This window comes from Crinia signifera, chromosome 2 (genome assembly GCF_055691185.1).
Source record: "Crinia signifera chromosome 2, ASM5569118v1, whole genome shotgun sequence".
NCBI lineage: Eukaryota > Metazoa > Chordata > Amphibia > Anura > Myobatrachidae > Crinia > Crinia signifera.
The window spans coordinates 362,075,867-362,097,210 of record NC_139218.1 but is presented as its reverse complement, the minus strand read 5'-3'; the positions used below and the strand labels follow the sequence as shown (position 1 = coordinate 362,097,210).

General features: G+C 42.0%; 1 protein-coding gene across 2 annotated transcripts in view; it reads left to right on the top strand.

Moving 5' to 3' along the window:
* Positions 1–850: 850 nt before the first annotated feature.
* TNFRSF19 (TNF receptor superfamily member 19) overlaps positions 851–21,344 on the top strand; it is a 62,570-nt gene continuing 42,076 nt past the window's right edge. Inside the window, exons 1-2 of one of the 2 annotated variants that reach the window (XM_083169913.1) lie at positions 851–1,047; positions 15,072–15,173. In XM_083169913.1, coding sequence (XP_083026039.1) covers positions 15,102–15,173 — 72 coding nt within the window. In that variant the 5' untranslated portion in view covers positions 851–1,047; positions 15,072–15,101. The remainder of the gene's footprint in view (positions 1,048–15,071; positions 15,174–21,344) is intronic. The other variant, XM_083169912.1, reaches the window with a different exon arrangement.

Here is a 21,344-nt window from a genome sequence, read left to right as displayed (position 1 = left end):
AGTTATCCGGGCTGCCGATTTTTTTGATTGTATGCCTTAAGTTAAGGCATACAATCAGATGCGATGCGATGCGATGCGATGCGATGACCCGATTTTTCCATAGGAATCAATGTTAAAATGGAGTCCATTTTAACATGGAATTCAATGGGAAAAAGGGGTCCTTTTCATACCCCTACTATCCAAGTGGGCATGGAGTTGGATATAAACCTGTGGCGAGCGTAGCGAGCCACCGAGCCCGAAGCGTGGCGAGCGAAGCGAGCCCCGCGAGGGGACGGTATTCTGTGTCCCCTCGCGGGGCTCGCTACGCTCGCCACGCTTCGGGCTCGGTGGCTCGCTACGCTCGCCACAGGTTTATATCCAACTCCATGCCCACTTGGATAGTAGGGGTATGAAAAGGACCCCTTTTTCCCATTAAATTCCATGTTAAAATGGACTCAGTCCATTTTAACATTGATTCCTATGGAAAAATCGGGTCATCGCATCGCATCGCATCCGATGGTCGCATGCGATGCGATGCGATGTGCCCGATCCGACCCGATTTAGAAATCGGCAGCCCGGATAACTCACAAGTACCGTACTTTATAATTGGGCACTTCAGAACTCATGTGGCACCACATAAATAATAATTGTCTAAAAATATTATTATTATTTTAATTAAGTAAAATATTATATAAATAGACTGAGCGCTATGAGCTCGGGCACTGGTTAGCAGCAGGAGAAGCGCCCCCTAGCGGCCACAGGTAACCGTCTTACAATTGCCATATTCTACACAGGGAGATTTCTGCGCTTCCTTGAGCAGAAGCTACGGAGGGGGCGTGCTTCAGTGGGCGGGGTCTGTCTCCTAGGAAACGTCCCCGAGCCCCCTGAGCTCTCCCGCTGCTCCGGCAGCAGCAGCAGCTCCTGCAGTCAGTGCTCCGGGCGGCCGCGCAAGAGCTGATGGGCGACGGGAGGACGGCTGCTCAGCCAGGTGTCAGCCCGTGATACACAGCACGTAGTTGCAAGGCACGGGGAGGGAACAGAGCAGGCCGGGGCGGCTGCAAGCAGCAGGTGGGTGCTGGGCTACCGGCTCTGGGAATGTGCGGGTGCAGGGCTACAATGGGAATATTTTGTGTATTTGGGCACAAGTGCAGCAGCAGCAACAATGCCCGCAGACTACTGTATGATAATATGTGGGAAGTGTGGGGTTCCTGCACACACCCATGCATGCATGCTACATGCTCACTGCTGAATGTCACCATACTGCATTATGATATTAGGTTAGTGCCATAATGCACTTATCTTGCTGTGTAAGTAAATATGATGGTGGTTGGTCACCATGATGGCACCATATTGCATGCATGCATTAAGTCCTGACATTTAGCATTGGGTGCCATCTCTCTAGAGTTGGCATCTCCATAGCATGCCAGGCTCCAGCATCTGTGCAGTCTACAGTATATGTGGTTTCTGCCATATTAAACCTGTTTTTATGAGTCAGTGAGTGATCAGGACTGATGTGGGCACTGATACTCTTATTACTTATATATAATGATGATAAGATCCCAGATGATCAATGTTGGTATTATTTTTTGCAACTTTGTTGCGTAGCTTCTGTTTTTTTTCAAGATATTTTTAAAGCAGAATTCAGTGATCAATGTCATCGCAATGCGATTGTTTCCTATTCTCCTGCATGTTCTTTATGCTGATAGACTTTTATGTCTGTCAAATCCATGTTCAGTAGTCTAGGATTACAATGGTGCAACAACCATGGGTGACGGCCATAAAACCGGTGTGCCCATATGCCACAGATATGTGTCTGCTGATCAAAGGCTGTGTTGATCCCTTTATGCTTTAATATTGTGGTAATGTATTGTTTTGTTGTGGCAAAGGATCATAAATCATGACCTTTGGGGATTGTGGCCACCGGACTTTGCAGCTGGGATGCGCTGGTTATGAGTCTGCAGGAGCAGATTGTAGATATGCCCAGATGGCCAGTAAGGGCTTTGTATGAAAGAGATGCTCTTGGGTACAAGCAGAGTGATTGCATTTGATTCTAGTACACACAGTATGGAATCCTACAATTATAGTTTTTATTTTGGGGGGGGGGGGGGGGGGGGGGGGATTATAGTTTTTTGACTTATCAAGAGCAAACTTGGTCTATTTACTCAGAAGTATGTAGCTGTTAATAGCTTATGTGATATTATTATTATTATTATTATTATTATTATTATTATAAATATATATATATAAATATATATTTTAGCACATTTTCAGCAGATTCATTCTTATCTTTATGTACAGCAAAATAAAGAATTGGGTTTGTATACTGTATATTCTCCAGTTCCTGCTACACTTCCTTTGGGTGTAATGTAGCTAAATGTCTATCTACATTGTGAAGGCTAGTGAATATGCCGACACCATATAAATAATAAAAGTAGACGTTTCTGACGCAATTAAAAAAAATAAAAAATAATAAGCTGCTTTGCAGTATAGTTATGATTTTTGAATTTGGAAGAAATCAAAGTTGTTGAACAACTTCTAATTATATTCCCCCATTGACTCTAGTTTATAGCCTAGCTGCATTGGTGTCTATTATCAGGGTGACCAACAAGAAGTGGGGTGAGCCGCCTGCCGAGTACACAGCCCACTAATGTCATTTCTGTATATCGAGGTTATAGTTTTTATATAAATGTGTGATGTTTGTTAGTTTTATGTGGTGTTACACAGAGTTGGATTTGGTCTATTTTTCTATCTTATTTTGCTTATATAAGCACAATCGTATCGAAAGCTTTCGATTCGATTCCGATGCACGGCCCCCCGACATAGAAATTTAATAGAAAAATAGACTGCAGGCAAGACTATATAGTAAATATCTGTACTAAATATAGTCCAAATCGAATGTGTTTGGCTTACTGTGCGATTCACTCCTGAACGAATTGGGATCGAATGGCAAGGAAATCGCACCGTGCGTACACTCCTTTAACAAGAGGCTGCAATAGTAGTATACAATACTGTATGTTATTGTTACATGTTAAGTCTTTGTAAAGTAGATTTATACATGTGTGATCAACCTCTTTATTGGTTGAGAGACTTCAAGTCATTATGCCCCAGGGTGTAAAGCAATTATATAATTGGTTTGAAGTTTATTTATTTCTGTGTATAACCTCTGCCGGTACTTATGTATTATTTGGGCTCCCATGTTAAATGCACCCCATTTTTTCATACCCCTACTGATCCAACTACGCATGGAGTTGATTTTATATAGTGTGGCGAGCGCAGCGAGCCACCGTGCCCGAAGCGTGGCCAGCGGACGCGGTCTCATAAGAAAAATGGGAGCCCAGATATTACATAAGTACCCCTCTGCCTGAAATTCAGCAATGGATAACTATTTTTTCTTAATGATCCTACTGCATAGGTATACATCATTATTTGGTGTACTTCTAGAACTTAGCATATTGCGGCAGTTATGCGTATGCTTTATCAGCACGCGGACGCTGTATTTAAAAAAAAAAAAAAAAAGTTCTGTGTGAATTGAGCTTGCCTCAACGGACAACGTATTCTGCTGTATGGTTTGGTTGACTTAACACAAAATCCACCAGTGGATCAGGAGTGAATGTGATGCCAAATGCTGAATAAAGCAAATATTAACTCAGCCATTTGAAAACTTAGTTCTTCTCTGGTTACATCGCTCTGTGTAACAATGTTAGTTTATGGTATAATAAGCTATGTCATGAAGTACAGAAAATAAAACTTCATAAAGAACCAGATTTATAGCTGTAATTTGTTTTAATGACAATGCTCGCTGTTTATGTAGGACTCCTAACAGGAGTTAAGGTGCCCATACACTGTGATTTTTGTGGGTGCGATGCGCACTCCAGCACATATCCCATTGCACAGTTTAAAAAAGTATGTGCTGCACGTACTTTTTGAACTATCTTCGCATCGCATGCAAATCGCATGCGATGTGATGTATTCCAAAACGCATGCAATTATTGTAACGTGTATGGGCACCTTCAGTCCATGGAGAGCAGACATGTACACTAGGGATGGACATCGGATACCATCAATATTTTTGACTTGATGGTCTTTCCATCTGATGCCATTATTGCGATGGTTGCCACCATCACTTGCTTGTCTATATAATGTTCATACAGTACCGCTCTCCGTGACATTGCAAGGCATACTGTGATTGCAGTACTGCAGCCACTATTTGATGGCTATGACCGTTCCTATAATCTAGTTTTCCAGAGTACAGAATATGAGTTAGTAGATTGTAGCTACCGGTAACAAGTCACAGCCCCCCCCCCCTCATATGTAATCATGAAAGCAGTTTAATTTGCAAACTTGCTATTGGCCCTGTATCTGTTTGGAGTTTACATGTTTGTTTTTCTTAATGCCAGCCAGAGGAATTAGAAACATAGAATTTGAGGGCAGATAAGAACCACTTGGCCCATCTAGTCTTCCCCTTTTCTTAAACATGTTACCTCAAACCATATTTGATCCTTATTTCTTTGTAAGAATATCAATATGTCTATCCCGAGCATGTTTAAATTGTTCTACTGTATTTGCCTCAACCACCTCTGATGGGAGGCTATTCCACTTATCTACTACTCTTTCTGTGAAGTAATTCTTCCTCACATTTCCCCTGAATCTTCGTCCCTCTAGTTTCAGTGCATGTCCTCGTGTTCTGTTGCTCCTCTTCCTGTGAAGAATGTCTCCCACCTGTACCTTGTTAAAACCCTTGATATATTTCAAAGTTTCTATCATGTCCCCCCTTTCCCTTCTCTGCTCCAAAGTATACATATTTAAATCTTGTGGTCTTTCCTGGTATGTTTTGTGATGTATTCCAGCCATTTGGGAGATAACGCAGGGTGACGAATGAATCCTTGTACAACATGTAACACATGGTCAAATTAAAATGCACACAGAACACAAAATCAGCCTGCCATAAGGCTGGATACCCATGCTGGGTTTTGGGCATGGTATGCCCCTTGGATGGTGTGCCAGCTCTAGCACTTTTCTAAATACCACCAGGACAAAGATATGATCACACGGCTGCTACTTTGCCACGCACCATTAATTGATTTTTCCAGTGTGTGCAGTCTGTGAGTAGCCCAGGACCTACTTGGCCAATGCGATACAAAGAGGCTGATCGGGTCCAGAGCTGACACCACACACCCTCTATGAAAACACCAGGTCGTGCCTGCATTTTCCCCTGAAATGTCCGGTTACCATCCACAAATGCCGGTTTCCTGTCCATCACCATGATAAAAAAAAAAGTCAGGATTTTTTCGCAGGATGGCCTTGTGTATGCGGATTACAAGCCGTACACACGCGCAGGCCGTCGGCCATCAAGTCCGAATAACCCCTGAAGTGCTGACTGTCAGGACAGTTGGGAGGTAGGCGGCGGAGACAGCAATTGCTCTTGAAGTTTAGATAATTTGCAAGCTTATATTCTTCCCCAGACACTGTAATGCAATACCACGACATGTCACTCAACTACTGAACACACAAAGTGTCATTATCCCTCACACCTTCACAATGTGCTCAGTAGAGCTTCTTTCTGTCATGCAGGTCTGCAAACTATTTTCTCTGACTCCTGCGATCAACTTTGACAGCCGTCTCTTGGCTCTAGAACGCCCTTAAAAGAAAAACCCAGCCTCAGTGGAAATAACACGAGTCTATTTATTAGGTCAGCAGTCATTATGTCTGTGGCCCTGTTTAGCAGTCTCACTAGTCTTGCATTACGCATGCTGCTTTAACGTTTTGGAAAACTGCACCCAACACCGTGACTGTGAAACGATTGACTGCATCCTCTCCTGAAGACCCGGATTGATAAATTGTTAACTTAAAACATTCCCAATCTCCACAATGTGTGATGGAATGTGTTGTTGCTTTTTGAGGCTTTAGTACGTCTGGTTGTAAATAGACTCCCTTGGACAGTGGAGGTGATTCAACACTGTTCAGTAAGCAGCAGTCATTCGCTGGTTACAGAGTGGCTTAACACCACCCCTCAGAACGCTACCCCCAACAGCGGAACGGGCTGAATTTGCCCTGTTCCAAGTGCAGTAGAATTAGGCCCATTGTTCTTGGTGGGCGTGGATTGATAGATCAAACGTAAGAAGATACAGACATTAGATGGTTGACATGGACAATAGGTCAACCGATATTTGGTCGACAGTAAGTTAGGTTGACATTCAAATTGTTGACCTTAAAGAAGTAGACACATTTTTTTCTTGCCTAGCTCCCGCTAGTGCCTAATTCTTACCTTTTTTAAACATGTTGCTCCAAGTCACTGATGACCTAATGACCTTGTCACCCTGTTCACCGTTAACAATCTAAAGCTGACCTATTGACCACCGGGATATCGTTCTTAGCACAACCTTGTTCACCTTTTGCTACTGTACCCCTTTAATAGAGGTTCCCGTTTTTCGACCAGCCGCTTTTTCCATACGGTAACCGCCTTTACTGCAGGGAGCAGTAATGGTATAAAACCGTCCTGTATATTCGAACACTCATTGTGGTATTCATGGTAGATTCTCATTACATTATTAGTTGCAGTCTCTATTCAAAGCCACATTCAGTATATAAAGCACTGAGCAGTGGTTCAGATCTGCCATCGCTCTCCTCTCCCAGCTGCCTGCACTGGCATTTCTATGGCTGCAGTGTAGTAATTGTGAGGGATCTGCAGTGAACACCCGCTGGAGCTCCGCATGAGGGCTGTGGGTCCCCAGTAATTTAAATACATTGCTGTGAGGAACAATAAAATCATTTAATAAGAAGCAATAACCCAACATCTAGTATAATATGAGATTACATACATGCTTTATATCAAGCACAAAACTAGATAAACGTAAGATAAAACAAAATGACATGCATAAGCCCAAAAGTAGATAAAATTAATGGTTACTTAATTTTTTATTAGTGTGTTTTTAAATTAATCTTTATTATACGGCCATACATTTGGTGTTACACGTATACATTGATATATGAAGAATTAACACCACATAGAACAGGCCTGGCCAATACGTGGTCTCTTAAGCTGTTGTGAAACTACACATCCCAGTATGCCCAGACACAGTTTTAGCATTCCTTAATGGCAAATCTGTAGCAGGGCATTCTGGAGCTTGTAGTTGGGGAGCCACAAATTGGCCAGGCCTGAATTACCCAGATATGCACGCACACACATTTTCTTTCAGAAACATGCTTGCACTAGGGAACTCTGGCAGGCACGCATCCTTACATTAGCTTACATTAACTTTCTCAATAACCGTTTCATAGTGGTTCATAACCAGATTTGCTCATACAGAATGCAAATCATTCTTTATTGAAGGAATTAAATAAACAAGGAACAGACCCTATACATCCCTTTCCTTGTACTATTTACTTAACTGCCAGAAGAGTTTTCCCTGTTAATTTGCATAGTATTATAAAGCACTGAGCTTATTTACTGTCCTTTTAATAATGGGGTAATTTGAGTGCCAACATTTCTGTGAGAGATGTTCAATATATCCTCTAAAAATGCCAACGTCTCTCACATTTGTTATATAAATGACAGGAAGCAAGGACGTAACTACCATAGGTGCAAGGGGTGCAGCTGCTATGGGGACCGGAGCTGAAGGATGCCCATATTTGCTGTCTAACTAATATGTTTTACATACATTTATCACCAATTGCTAAATAGGGGGCCCTTACAAAACTTTTGCTATGGGGCCTACAAATATCTAGGTACGCCTCTGACAGGAAGCCAGCATTTGGGGCTGGCAGCCAGCTGTTGTTTCTGGTAGTGTCAGGGAAAACGCAGACGTGCCCAGGCGTTTGAGGGTAAGGTGAGCAATGTCCTCTCTGGAACCGACTGCTTCTATCGCAGCCACGGAGAAAGTCCTGGGCTACACACAGATTGCACACAGTAGAAAAATTATTTGAGCATCTTGTGAATGGATTTGCAGCTAATCGCCAACGGCTAATTTTCGCAAGCCCTGCTTAGCAAATCGCAGCCTTCACAGGGCAGGTCCGCGGTTTGCGGGAGGAGCTTAAATGATTCATTTTGCATAATTTTAGCCATGCCCCTCGACGCAGACCGACGGAAACCGGTATTTAGGGCAATGCGGAGGGGGGGTGCGGGAGCTGCGTGGCCAATGCGGGAGGATTGCCCACCTTCACGGGGGCCGGGAGGAGGGCCTAATTTTCGGGAGCATCCTAGCAATTCCGAGAGGGTAGGCAAGCCTGCCGTAAAATGACTAGGACTATGGAATCTATTACAAACTTATTATCAGGTTATGGTCTATGCAGAAATAAATGAAAAGGGATTTCCTTTTTATTGTAGGATGAATGAATTTTAGGATTGATGGAGATAACTATTTTAAAACAATCCGGTCACTTTATCCTAGTATAACTCCTGTGCCAAAAATCTATGTTAAGCTCTTGTAGATGTGAAACCATTGTTCTATTTGCATATTGTATACACAGAAGGGTAATTCTTCTTGCAATTTGATATGGTTTAAGAAATAGACCCCTGAAAACACAGAAACGTTTGATCTGCTGGCTTTTATGCCCCACGCGCTGCTTTATCTCTGTAAGGGTTACCTGACATGCTACTGGTGGAGGGGGAACAAAAGACAGATGTAGGATACTGTATTGCAGCGCTTTGCATTAAATGTTGTATGCTCCATCCAAGCGATCAGAGGGATTTATATCAAAGTCAGATCTAAGGACTGCGCCTGCAGATATTTTGGCTTTTTGATGCCACTAGCTGTGATAAGTAACTCATTTAGCTGAAGGTTGGATTAAGAATACGCCAAGTCAGACTATAAAGGAGTGTTAAAAAAGATCTTCTAGAATGAAATACAAGTTTTATCTCTTGTGCACAGTGTAACATGCTACAGCTGATACTGCAGACTTCTTCATTTTTTTCCTGTTTTGTGATTTATTAGGGCAGCACGGATGGTGTAATGGTTAGCATTACTGCCTCATGGTACTGAGGTCATGGGTTTGATTCCCACCATGCCTGTAACTGTGCAGAGTTTGCTTATTATCCCCGTGCTTGCATGGGTTTACTCTGTGTACTCCGGTTTCAAAAATATACTGGTAGGTTAACTGGCTCCCAACAAAATTAACCCTAGAATGAATGTGTGTGCGTGTATATGTGGTAGGGAATATAGAGCGTAAGCTCCACAGGGGCAGGGACTGATGTGAATGTTTTAATATTCTCTGTAAGCACTGCAGAATATGTGTGCGCTATATAAATAATGGAAAGCAGTTGAAATCCCGGCGGTCGAAATCTGCCGGGATGTGCGCTATATAAATAAAGGGATGCAGTTAAAATCCCGGCGGAACTGCTGCGTGGCGGATAATCCACGGCATCCGGATTTGGCCGCTGCATTGAATAGACCATGTTGATCCATTCCGTCAAAAGAATTTCGGAATGGATCCGACATCAATTAAATATACCCCTATGTCACCAGGGCATTTGGAAAGTATTTAGAAGCACATTGTGGGAATACAGAAATGCCGTTCCCTGTGCTGGAATGTGTTTAACTTTAGAATATAAAGTATTTTGGTTGCATCGTTTTATTATTACAATTCTTCTCCCAGAAGTCATGTTGCACCTCAAATTATTCCCACAGTGGATCTCGCGGTCCTTGTTGAAAACACTCACACGACCAGCCAATTGCTGTGTGCCTGGATCATATAGCCCAAAATGAGCCTCTGCATTCTTGCTGGACCAATGTTGCCATATGTAAAACTTCTCACATATCAAATACTTAGGGCTCTATATAATGTTTATTGTAGCACCCTGCACCTAAGTGAGGAGGGCATATTTTAATTCTGAAGGGCATAATTTTATTGTATTGCTACTGTAGATATAGCCACACTTTCTGGTCCTTATTCTGGTTGACTCGCAAGGCTACGAATTTCGCAGCCTTGGGAGCACCCCAGACCTCGCCCGCATAGCTGCCCGCCCGCGCACCCCCGAACCTCCGCAGGCATGCGAACAATCGGTCCCCTCTTACGAACGCACGGGGGACCGATTTAATTAGAATAACTAAATTATCGCGGCTTATTGTTGTGTTTTCACCCCGAAAACAGGAAATGTGGAAAAATGTACTTTTTTTTCGCAGTACAGAAATGCATGCAATTAATTTCAGAAACCGCCTTATTCCCAAGTAAAAAAACAAAAACAAAAAAAAACAATTAAAGAACTATTTAGGGAAGCTTGTTGCCTTTCAGAAAGTATGGGAAAAGCAGAAGCGGACTTATCATCCTGCGATAATGAAGTCGGCCATTTTTCTCATTTCATGCCGTGTGCAGATAAAGGTTGTCAACTCCTCAATCTAATATCTCAAGTAAGAAAACAGCTGTGACCTCTCACCTCTGGTTACAATAAATATCAGAATATTTTGGGGGTATTCCATAACATGGGATAGATTAGCGGCACATATGTTGCGTGTTAACACATCCAAGCTGCTGTTCAATGACTAAAGCAAACCTACATCAGATGGATTGCCACCTGCTCAGTGTTTAACGTGCCCAGCTAGTTAAAAATGGGACCTGCTGCATATGGGAACTTGGGAGAAAAACAACACATAAAGCAGTCCGATATTTGTTTTTCAATAAAGCCAGCAACCATTATTATAATCCGTATTCCTGTAGAACACATGTATGCACATGAATAGCACTTAATTGCTCTCTTACTTGGAAATAATCATGCAAATAGTTGCTCGGATTCCATTATGGAAAACCTTGCAATTATCGCTTCGGTTGCTAGCGCTGCCATTATCCCTGTGCTTTGAAGTCAATTTTTACGACCGCAAGGTGTCTAGGAAATTAGTTTCCCAGAAAACTTTCCCTGTTTTATAAATGTGTATACATTGTAAAACATATCTCATAAATAATAATTTCTGTGACCTTAAAATGCACCTTTTGGCAATATACAAGTTGCAATTTTGTGGGCTGATCCAATGCTCATACTGTCCATTTGCTGGGAACGTATTGTTGGCCAGAGGCACTAAAATTCAAATGGAGAGTGATAAACAACCAGCCAATCAGCTCCTACCTGCCATGTCACAGGCTGTGTTTGAAAACTGTCAGGTAGGAGCTGATTGGCTGGTTGTTTATCACCCTCCATTTTATCACTTTTGAAGCTTAGTGCATCTGGCCCTATATCACTGTCATGAGGCAATTTTTTTTTTCCTTAATCCCTAATGAAATTATAGGTTGCATTTCTGTGAATATTGTTCATTGTAGTAAATAAAAAATAAAAAAGTCAAGCTTCCTGTGTAGGTTAGTGGTATGTATATCCTATGCCTTATGCCTCAAAATGGTTGCCACTGATTAGTGGTACACTTCAGCACATAGGAGCCTTATTCGGTGACATGGAGCAGAGGGGGGGGGGGGGGATGAGAATGTAAGGATAGTTTTTCATGGGGACATGTATCTAACCTACAGAGTGGAAAAGTTGGTCTTATCAACCAATCAGCTTCTACATATCATTTTGAAGACTGTACTTGATAAATTATATTGAGAAGCTGATTGGTTGATAACGCATCTTCTTTCTTTTTTTTATTTTTCATCAATTGTCCACTTTTTAGAAGGCTCCATACATCTCCTCCTTATGAACGGTATCTTATCTCTTTTTATTAAGTAGGTTACAAGGGTGTGCGCTGACCACCCATGCCAGAATAATGTGAACATTTTTTCACCAGTTGAAGATTTAAAAAGCTGTGACTATGGCGCATCATTGTTCCTGACGCCATTTACAATCTATTGATGATACAAGTTCATTGTTTTATTTTATTATATATTCAATGTAAATGGTCTTTCTCCAAAAGTATTGTTTTCCTATTTGCCAAATTTTGGGCTTTTACATTTGATAGTAGGCTATTGTTACTCCTGTGGGGAGGGGAAAGTCCTGAATCTGAATAGAAATACCTGTTCTCCGAGACTTCTGGCTCTGTGTCAATGGCCGTTGATGCGGTAGCCTGGGGACATAAGATGAAAGCGATCGTTCTGAACTGAATGTTAAAAGGCAGAAACCGTCCAGGACCCGCCAGCAGCAGTAGAATCATTTCAGCTGCAGGTCTTGACACTGTGCCCAGCCGTCTGAACCCTGGGTCTTTTCAGTTCTGACCTTGCAATTATCTAAATATGTAGATGTGACTCTGCTTCTCCTTTTATGTGTGAGAGAAATCTCCTGGAAGGAAATCGTTGCACTTAAATAACTATGTGCCTGTACTCCGTGGTCACATTTGTGCTTTGTTTTGTGTGTGTGTGTGTGTAAAGGGGTGTAGTGCAAAAACATTTCCCAGAGGCTCTTAGGGGATGATTGGATTCAGGGCTGTACACCCCCCCCCCCCCCCCTTTTAGCCCATTTTCTATTGTTTCTCCATCCCAAATTAAATTAACTTCCTGCAGTCGCCAGTGGTTTATGCAGCATGAAAGTGCTAGATGTTATCAGGGGACATTTAAATGCATCATAAACTCCTACTCGCCAAGCACAACACTGTACTACTAGGTTTATATAGCTAAGCCATTAATACACCTATGTATCGGCTGGCTGCACGGGGCTCAGTAACATGTAGTGGGGTTCTGCGTTGATGCAGGGTGCTCTGGTTTGGTCATACTGGTAATAATCAGGCCTTGCTACCAGATCTGTAGTCTGCTGAGATCAGCAATACATCTAGTAGTTACTGACGGCGCAATAGATAAAATGTTGACTGACAATTCCACCTATTCTCATACTGGATTTGGGATGTCAATGAACATACTTCGCTTTGGCCTATACTGTAATCAATATGTGTGAAGCCTATGGTGTCCCCCATTCATCTACGCCAGGCATATCCAATCTATGGCCCTCCAGCTGTTGTGAAACTACACATCCCAGCATGCCTTGCCATGGTTTCAGCATTCCCTAATAGCAAAAATGTGGCAAGGCATGATGGGACTTGTAGTTTCACAACAGCTGGAGGGCCACAGTTTGGACATGCCTGATGTACGCCCTCTCTTGGCTGCAGTCGTCCTCTTATTCACTGAGATCTATACGGCTGTTAACAAACTTTGGGGGGGGGGGGGGCATTTAAGCAGCAGCCGCTTCATTGACTTCAGACGGGAAACCAGTGTTTTCTTATGTCTTATTTTTGCAGACGTTCTCCTATAACCTAGATAAACTTTGCCTGTACTTTTATCATGTTCATCACAACTACTGAAGCGATAGATGCAGTTTGTATACTTTGCTGCTGTGCTGTGTGATCTGAGTCCGCACAATAACGTGTTATGGAATCCTGTCAGTGAGTTTATCTTTGACTTCAGTTAGACTGCGGTTGGGCCAGGCTGCTACAGGGTCTGAGGAAGAGTCCCCACATTTGTATGGGTTACCTTGTGCACTCCAATTACCAGCTTAATAGATTTTAAAAATGTCTATTTTTGTAATAAATTGCTTAAAAATAAGATATTTAAGTGGGTACGCAGTCAGAATCAGAATCATCTTTATTGGCCAGGTATACTTGCGTATGCTTGAAATTTTTTGTGGTAACAGTGCAGCATCAAGCAGGGAACACAAGGGGGGGGGGGGGGGGGTGGGGGGTGGGAAGAGAGGCATAAACATACATCACATACATTTCACATGTATCTAGAAAAGTTCGAGTTAGTATTTAGTATTTGGTACGTTCAATACTGTTTAGTTGGTGGACAGCTATTGGGAAGAAGCCTTTTGTAGTTCTTGTCGTCTTTGCTGGGATGGACCTAAAACGTCTGCCTGACGGAAGGGGTTCAAACAGGTTGTGGCCAGGGTGTAGCTTGTCCGCCAAGATCTTTTCTGCACGCTTATTGACCCTGGCTAGGTATAGATCTTGGACAGTGGGGAGCTACGCCCCATTGTAGCAACACTAAAATATCAACATGCTTGTTATGTCGTCACTTGAATCTCGACATGGTCAAAATGTCTTCATTATACGGCTGTGATTAGGTTAGGGTTAAGCCTTAAATTGGGCAGTATGGATGGTGTACTGGTTAGCATTACTCTCTCACAGTGCTGAGGTCATGGGTCCGATTCCCACCATGGGAACAGAGTGTGTATATTCTCCCTGTACTTGCGTGGGTTTCCTCCGACATTCCCAAAATATACTGATAGGTTAATTGGCTTCCTAGAAATATAACCTAAGTGTGAAGGTGTGTGCGTATACATGTGGTAGGAAGAGTATAGATTGTAAGCTCCACTGGGGCAGGGCCAGATGTGAATGTTCAAATATTCTCTCTATCAAGCGCTGCGGAATATGTGTGCACTAAATAAATAACTTAATAAATAAATAAAATACATTTTGACTTAAAATGTTCTAATTCTCAATGTTCATGTGCACTATGGTGATTACTGAAGCCAGTGATAACACATTTATTTATTTATTTATTAACAGTTTCTTATATAGCGCACACAAATTCCGCAGCGCTTTACAAAGCATAATTAGGAACAAAAACACATATCAAATTACAGTACAAGACAGTTTAGGACAAGTACATGGTAAATATGGATAGTTGCATCAGGGGACAGGACACTGAAGCAATCATCAGGGTGGCAGAGGTTTATATATTCTAAGAAAGGCACATGAGGAGAGAGGGCCCTGCCCGTGAGAGCTTACATTCATACGCCTGCACTCATGTGGTGGTAAATACAGATTAAGTATCCTTTATCCAAAATGCTCGGGACCAGAAGAATTTTGGATAAAGGATTATTCCGTATTTTGGAATATTTTTATATTTCAATGAGGTATCTTCCATTTATGTTGTATAAGCACATCAAACACCTGAAATACACACAAACATTTTATTTGTGCATTAAACAAGGTTTTAAAAAATGAAAGAAAGTTTGTGTACAGACACTGAATGTGAATGCCAAGCAATCATGTCCTTGCATATATTTAGTGCCAGTTACTGTACATGTTATTTCCCCAATAGTGCCAGGTACAGATGTACTCAGTAGGTTTTTAGCAAAAAATAAAAGTACATTTTGGAGACTATGGTTTTCCGGATACTCAACCTGTAATAAAAGTCTAGAAAACCGTAATAACCAAAATCTTATTATTCATTTCTGTGTTTCTGTCCAGATATTGAAGAACTGCGCAGTCGGTGGAAAGATGGACCATACAACACCACAGGAGAAAGGATTATTTTGGATTATGATGCTGTGGCTTATACCAATATGTTTGGTAAGTAATATGGGGCATAGATTGTTACATTAGAATCATCACCGGTCTCCAGTTTCCTTCTGCGGTGTAAGTCTGAAATTTCCCTTCCAGTGTATACGGTCACATATTACAGGCACCGTGTTTATCAGCAGGCAGTGAATAATCACACACCGTCATGCCCATACACGCCCGGCATAGCTGCGGTGTTTCTACATAACACAGTCAACGACTTCAAAGGCTCCTCATTTAAAGTGAATCCAGATATCATTAACTGCTAAACTTTTTGTGGTTAGAATTAATATACTACAAAGTATCCTTGTATGTTATTCATGGCTCACTGGCAGTTCTTCTCCATTTGTCTTGCTGCCTATTTTGATTTTATTATTTCAATTAGCATTTTATATAGGCATTACAATGTTAATAAACCATCAAATTTCTATTTGATCAAGTTTGGGCAGAGGAGTCGGCTGTTGTGTTCAATGTTCTGTTTCTGCCAGACAGATCACAATGGTCATTTGTTAAATGCCATCAATTATTAGAATTTGTTAAGTATTGCTAGTCTGTGAACTTTTTTGTCTATTTATTATTTAACAACTGCAGGCTCTGGGAGGGCCTCCTTACATTGTGCCAGAGCCTACTGCAGGTCTCTGGAAACATGGCACCTGCCGTGGTCAGGCATCCATTTTGGCAGTGATTTTTTTTGTTTTCTACATGGCTTCAGTTCTTATGCAGGACTTGGGAAACCTAAGTAATCGATGCATGTTTTGCACCATGGTTACGGTATAGTGGGTGGACAATGTCTAGGTGGATTTTACATGTGTCGACCTGGTCACGGTTGACCGCTAGTGACTGGTGACACATACCGTGCACCCATTAAAGATATGCTAAAGGGGTGAGGTTTTTTGAAAAGTTGTTATGTCATAACACTTAATTTACATTATTTTCATTTAAATGTTAACCCTAGTTAATTAATTAAATAATAAAAAAAAAAGGATTAGTAGAAGTGGTCCTTATACCCCATCATTGCTAATCTCAGAATTGGGACACCGGGGCATGGTAGAAGTATGCTGGGAAAGGTATGTGTCATAGTGGACATGAAACGCGTTACCTCCTGCCCAGAGGGCGTGGTTGACACATTTGAAGTGCAAGCCCACCTACAGAAGCACAGTGTTATTGCGGCACCCAATCATCTGCCTCCACTGCATGTAGCACAGGGAATATCCTCTGGAAGGCGGGACAAATGTGCCAGTTCACTTTTTCATATTGGAAGTTCCCAGGTGAAATTGGGACAGTTGAGGGGTATTATGTAGATACCTTGCTAAAAGGCATTTCGATTTAATATGTAAGATCTTTTTAGGTTGTTAAATCGAAGATGACATGACTGTTCCTATATATTAGAAGGCTAATGCTGCTCCTCACCTTTATGGGGGGAATTCAAGTGTTGTGCATGCCGTTACCCACGGCACACACTTTTTTTTTTTTTTTTTTTCTTGCAACCTCCAAAGATGCAAAAAAAAAACGTGTTCAAAGTCGGAAGGTTTAGATGCTCACTCGACAACATTAGAATGGTTTAGCTGCTTTGCAAAGCTAAACCCGCTTAATATGCTAATGGCAGTCTGATCAGAAAGACCCCATTAGCATAGATGGCCAGCAGGGGGCACCAGCAACAATTGAATCGGCTCCATAGTGTTTACTGGCTCTTAGATGTAATAGTTTTTGTAGAATAGATTGAAATGAAAATCTTTTTTTTTTTTAATGATCTGTTCCATAAAATTTTTATGAAAGAAGGCACTTAAAAAATATAAATATGTAAATGCTGAGCTTCTAATGCGGTTGACAGAAATGCAGTTGATTCACACCTCTTTATTTGGATGTCTAAACAATATTTTGTCCACGCTAACATCTGCCTTCCATATGTTGACGTATAGTACTTGAAGTTCAGTATAGTTGAAGTAAGACCAAACATTCGGATGTCAATAACTTGTACTTTTATGTCCTTTGCATGAGAAATTGTATCATAAGTGCCAGAAACAATCTTTTTTGTATATAGTTATGTTCACAAATGGGGCACATGAAAATTTTTATCCAGATATTTGCCTTTCTGTCCACCAGTTGTCACTATTCCATGGCTGTGGCATTGGGCCTAATTCAGATGCGGCCACCAATCGACTGTTGTACGCAAATCGGCAGTTGTTTTCTTACTGTGCATGCATCAGAGCCACAGTGTGCGTACACAGAGAGGGTGGTGGTGGTGCACACAGTAATGGATTAGTTGTAAAGTGAGTGACAGGAAGACAGCGTTTGGGGTAGTAACGGGGAGTGGTTTAATAAACGCAGACCTTTATGGCCAATCAGATGGCGTTTTCAGGGTGTGCATAAATTAGCAGTTGCTATCTCACTTGCCTCTGGAGAGCCCTCTGCATCCTGGTGGACAGCTCACCTTGCGTGTTTACAGAGGCACTCAGAATCTGCAACATGACCTGATTTGCAGCGATGGTACCAATGCATCAGCAACTGAGCGCCTTCAGATGGAAATGATGTGACTGTTAGCTTCTGCATATACTGTACTTGCCATTGAAAAGGGCAAAAGATAGTAACGGCAATCATAACCACACCTGAATTAGGCCCATTGTACTGATTGACTTTTAATCAGTTAATTTGAACAGCACTCAAGCTGGCCACATGTATATTCTCAGTTATGTTACAGCCTTATTCCAAAATGGAATAAATTTTAATTTTCCCTCAATAGTCTACACACAATACCCCATAATGACAATGTGAAAGTTTATTTTTATTTTCTTTGGGAGATTTTTGCAAATTAATGACAAATAAAAAAACTAAGTAATCACATGTATATAAGTATTCACAGACTTTGCTCAATACTTTGGCAGCAATACTTTGGCAGCAGTTACAACCTCAAGTCTTTTGGAATATGATGCCATAAATCTGGCACACCTATCTTTGGTAGTTTCGCCCATTCCTCTTTGCAGCACCTCTCAAGGTACATCGGGTTGGATGGGAAGCGTTAGTGCACAGCCATTTTTTTCAGACCTCTCCAGAGATGTTCAATCAGATTCAAGTCTGGGCTCTGGCTGGGCCACTCGAGGACATTCACAGGGTTGTCCTGAAGGCTGTGTACTTAGGGTCTTTGTTCTGCTGAAAGATGAACCGTCGCCCCAGTCTGAGGTCAAGAGAACTCTGGAGCAGGTTTTCATCCAGGATGTCTCTGTACATTGCTGTGTTCTTCTTTCCCTCTATCCTGACTAGTCTCCCAGTTCCTGCTGCTGAAAAACATTCCCGCAGCATGATGCTGCCACCACCATGCTTCACTGTAGGGATGGTATTGGCCTGGTGATGAGCGGGGCCTGGTTTCCTCCAAACATGATGCTTTTTACATTCACTGCTGTAGAGATGGTTGTCCTTCTGGAAGGTTCACTCCACAGAAGAATACTGTAGCAATGACATCTAGTTCTTGGTCACTTCCCTGACTAGGGCCCTTCTCCCCCAATTGTTCAGTTTAGACAGCCAGCCAGCTCTAGGAAGAGTCCTGGTGGTTCTATACTTCTTCCCATTTACAGATGATGGAGGCCACTGTGCTCATTGGGACCTTCAAAGCCCCAGATATTTTTCTGTACCCTTCCCTAGATTTGTGCCTCGAGACAATCCTGTCTCGAAGGTCTACAGACCGTTCCTTTGAATTCATGCTTGGTTTGTGCTCTGACATGCATTGTCAGGTTTGGGGCCTTATATAGACAGGTGTGCCCCTTTCCAAATCATGTCCAATCAACTGCATTTACCACAGGTGGACTCCAGTTAAGGCTGTAGGAACATCTCAAGGATGATCAGTGGAAACAAGTCGCACCTGAGCTAAATTTTGAGCTTCATATACATGTGATTTCTTTGTTTTTTATTCTTAATAAATTTTACAAAAATTTCTAAAAAGACTTGTTTCACGTTGTCGTCGTCGTCGTCGTCGTCGTCGTCGTCATCATCATGGGGTATGGTGTGTAGAATTTTGAGGTAAACATTTTTTTTGGGAAGCTGTTTGGACGCACCGGTTGCGACTAGGACACACATTTGAGCAAAAAAGATGATGCACTGCTCTGCATGGCTCACTTGTGCCCTATGTCTCGCACCCCGGTGTATTAGGACACATACGTATGTTTTTACTTTACAAACAGTGGTATTAAGACAAAATGCCACAAAAGCACCAAATTATTTTACTGCTTCGATGTCCAGGCAATATCCATTTGACTACGTAGTACAAAGCCTTCTCTAAAGTAATTTGCACCAATGTACCATGTCCCATCTCTGTATCCCATATACAGATAATGGTGCGTATAAAACGCCAGCCACAAATACAGCCATGATGGCATGATGTGTTTGCTATTTGCAGCAAGAGCAAAACAACGCAGGTGGTGAAAAGCCCACCCATATAAGGAGCTATTCAGCATAACGGACAGGAGAATGACCTATTACAGTGGTTCCCAAACTGTGCGCCTAGGCTCCCTGGGGTGCCTCGGGACACTTGCAGGGGTGCCTCGGGTTGGTCGTCCAGGACCAATTCAAATTATTTATGATCAATTATTTCTGGACAAAACCAGTGCTGGTGGCTGCCAATCATAAAATGTGTACAATCAGAACCAAATCCTGCCCTTTACCACCTAACTGAACCTAAGAAGCACATATAAACACAATCTACTTAATTTGATATATATTTTGGGGATGCGGTCATTTGGTCTACTGCATTATGGTAGAAAGTCATTAGGTCGAATCCATTAGGTCGACATGCTAAAAGGTCGACATGACTCGAGGTCGACATGGGAAAAGGTCGACATGATTCTAGTTGAAAGGTCATTAGTTCGACAGGTCATTAGTTCGACAGGGTCATTAGTTTGACATTGTCTATGTCGACATTCACAAGGTCGACATGGAGTTTTTCACTGTTTTTTGAGCCAACATGTGCCGACAGGCGGTATTTCATGCCCTACCATCCACTAGGGCGTGGTGGGAGAATAAAATAGTGTGCCGAGCGTAGCGAGGCACCGTGCCCGACGCATCGCGAGCGCAGCGAGCGATGCGAGGGGATGCAGTGCACTTTAAACTGTGTCCATGTCGACTGTGTTGACATTCAGGTAAAAAAACAGTGAAAAACCCCATGTCGACCTTGTGAATGTCGACCTAGACAATGTCGAACTAATGACCTTGTCGAACTAATGACCTGTCGAACTAATGACCTTTCGACCTAGAATCATGTCGACCTTTTCCCATGTCGACCTAGAATCATGTCGACCTTTTAGCATGTCGACCTAATGGATTCGACCTAATGACTTTCTACCATAATGCAATAGACCAAATGATCCCAACCCATATTTTGGGGGGCCTAGAGGTGCCTTGGAAAAATTCTGATACTCTAGGGTGCCGTGATTAGAAAAAGATTGGGAACCTCTGACCTATTAGTAACCACGATCCTATTCCTGCCGCAGTTGTAGGGGCAGAATTCCTTTCTAGATCATCTGTTCTCGTCTGTAAAGAGCAACGAGGGCTTCCGGTAGGAACAGGCAAAATAGAGGGAACAAATGAGAAATACAGTTACTGTAGTCTTAAATCACTGATCTCTTATTTTAAATTACATATTATATATCCGTGGTGCATCTTTGTAATTTGAAGCAAGTTGGGATAGACACCGTACAGTACATCAAACAGAATGTAACAGAAGTCTGAAAAACACCTGTTCCCCTGGGAGGAAATCCTCCAAATAGAACTTTTCAAAACATTCCCTCAGGACCTTCCTAAAATATGTACAATTTATATTACAACTGCCATCATTATACTCCAAATAAGGCAAGTTGGCAAACGGTGGCCATGCTGTATTGACTGATGCACAGTCTATTTCTACATTTGATTTCGATGGTGCTATGCGATTTCACGAAGATAGTTAAAATTGGTATGCTAGTGTAAATCACACCGTGTGACCACGGCTTTAGAACATTTCATGTATCCTGAAAATTGTTTGACGCGCTCCTGAATTTGCGCCTTTGTTCTTAAACACTCCTAAAGAACGGATTTGTTTTTTTGGAGGCTGCCTTAGCATTTTTATATAAAGCTTGGAAAACATTATGGGGGGAAATTAAGATGTTTTTTTTTTTCCCAACCTGATGTTTTCTGGTAGTGTCCGAAAAAAAACGCAGG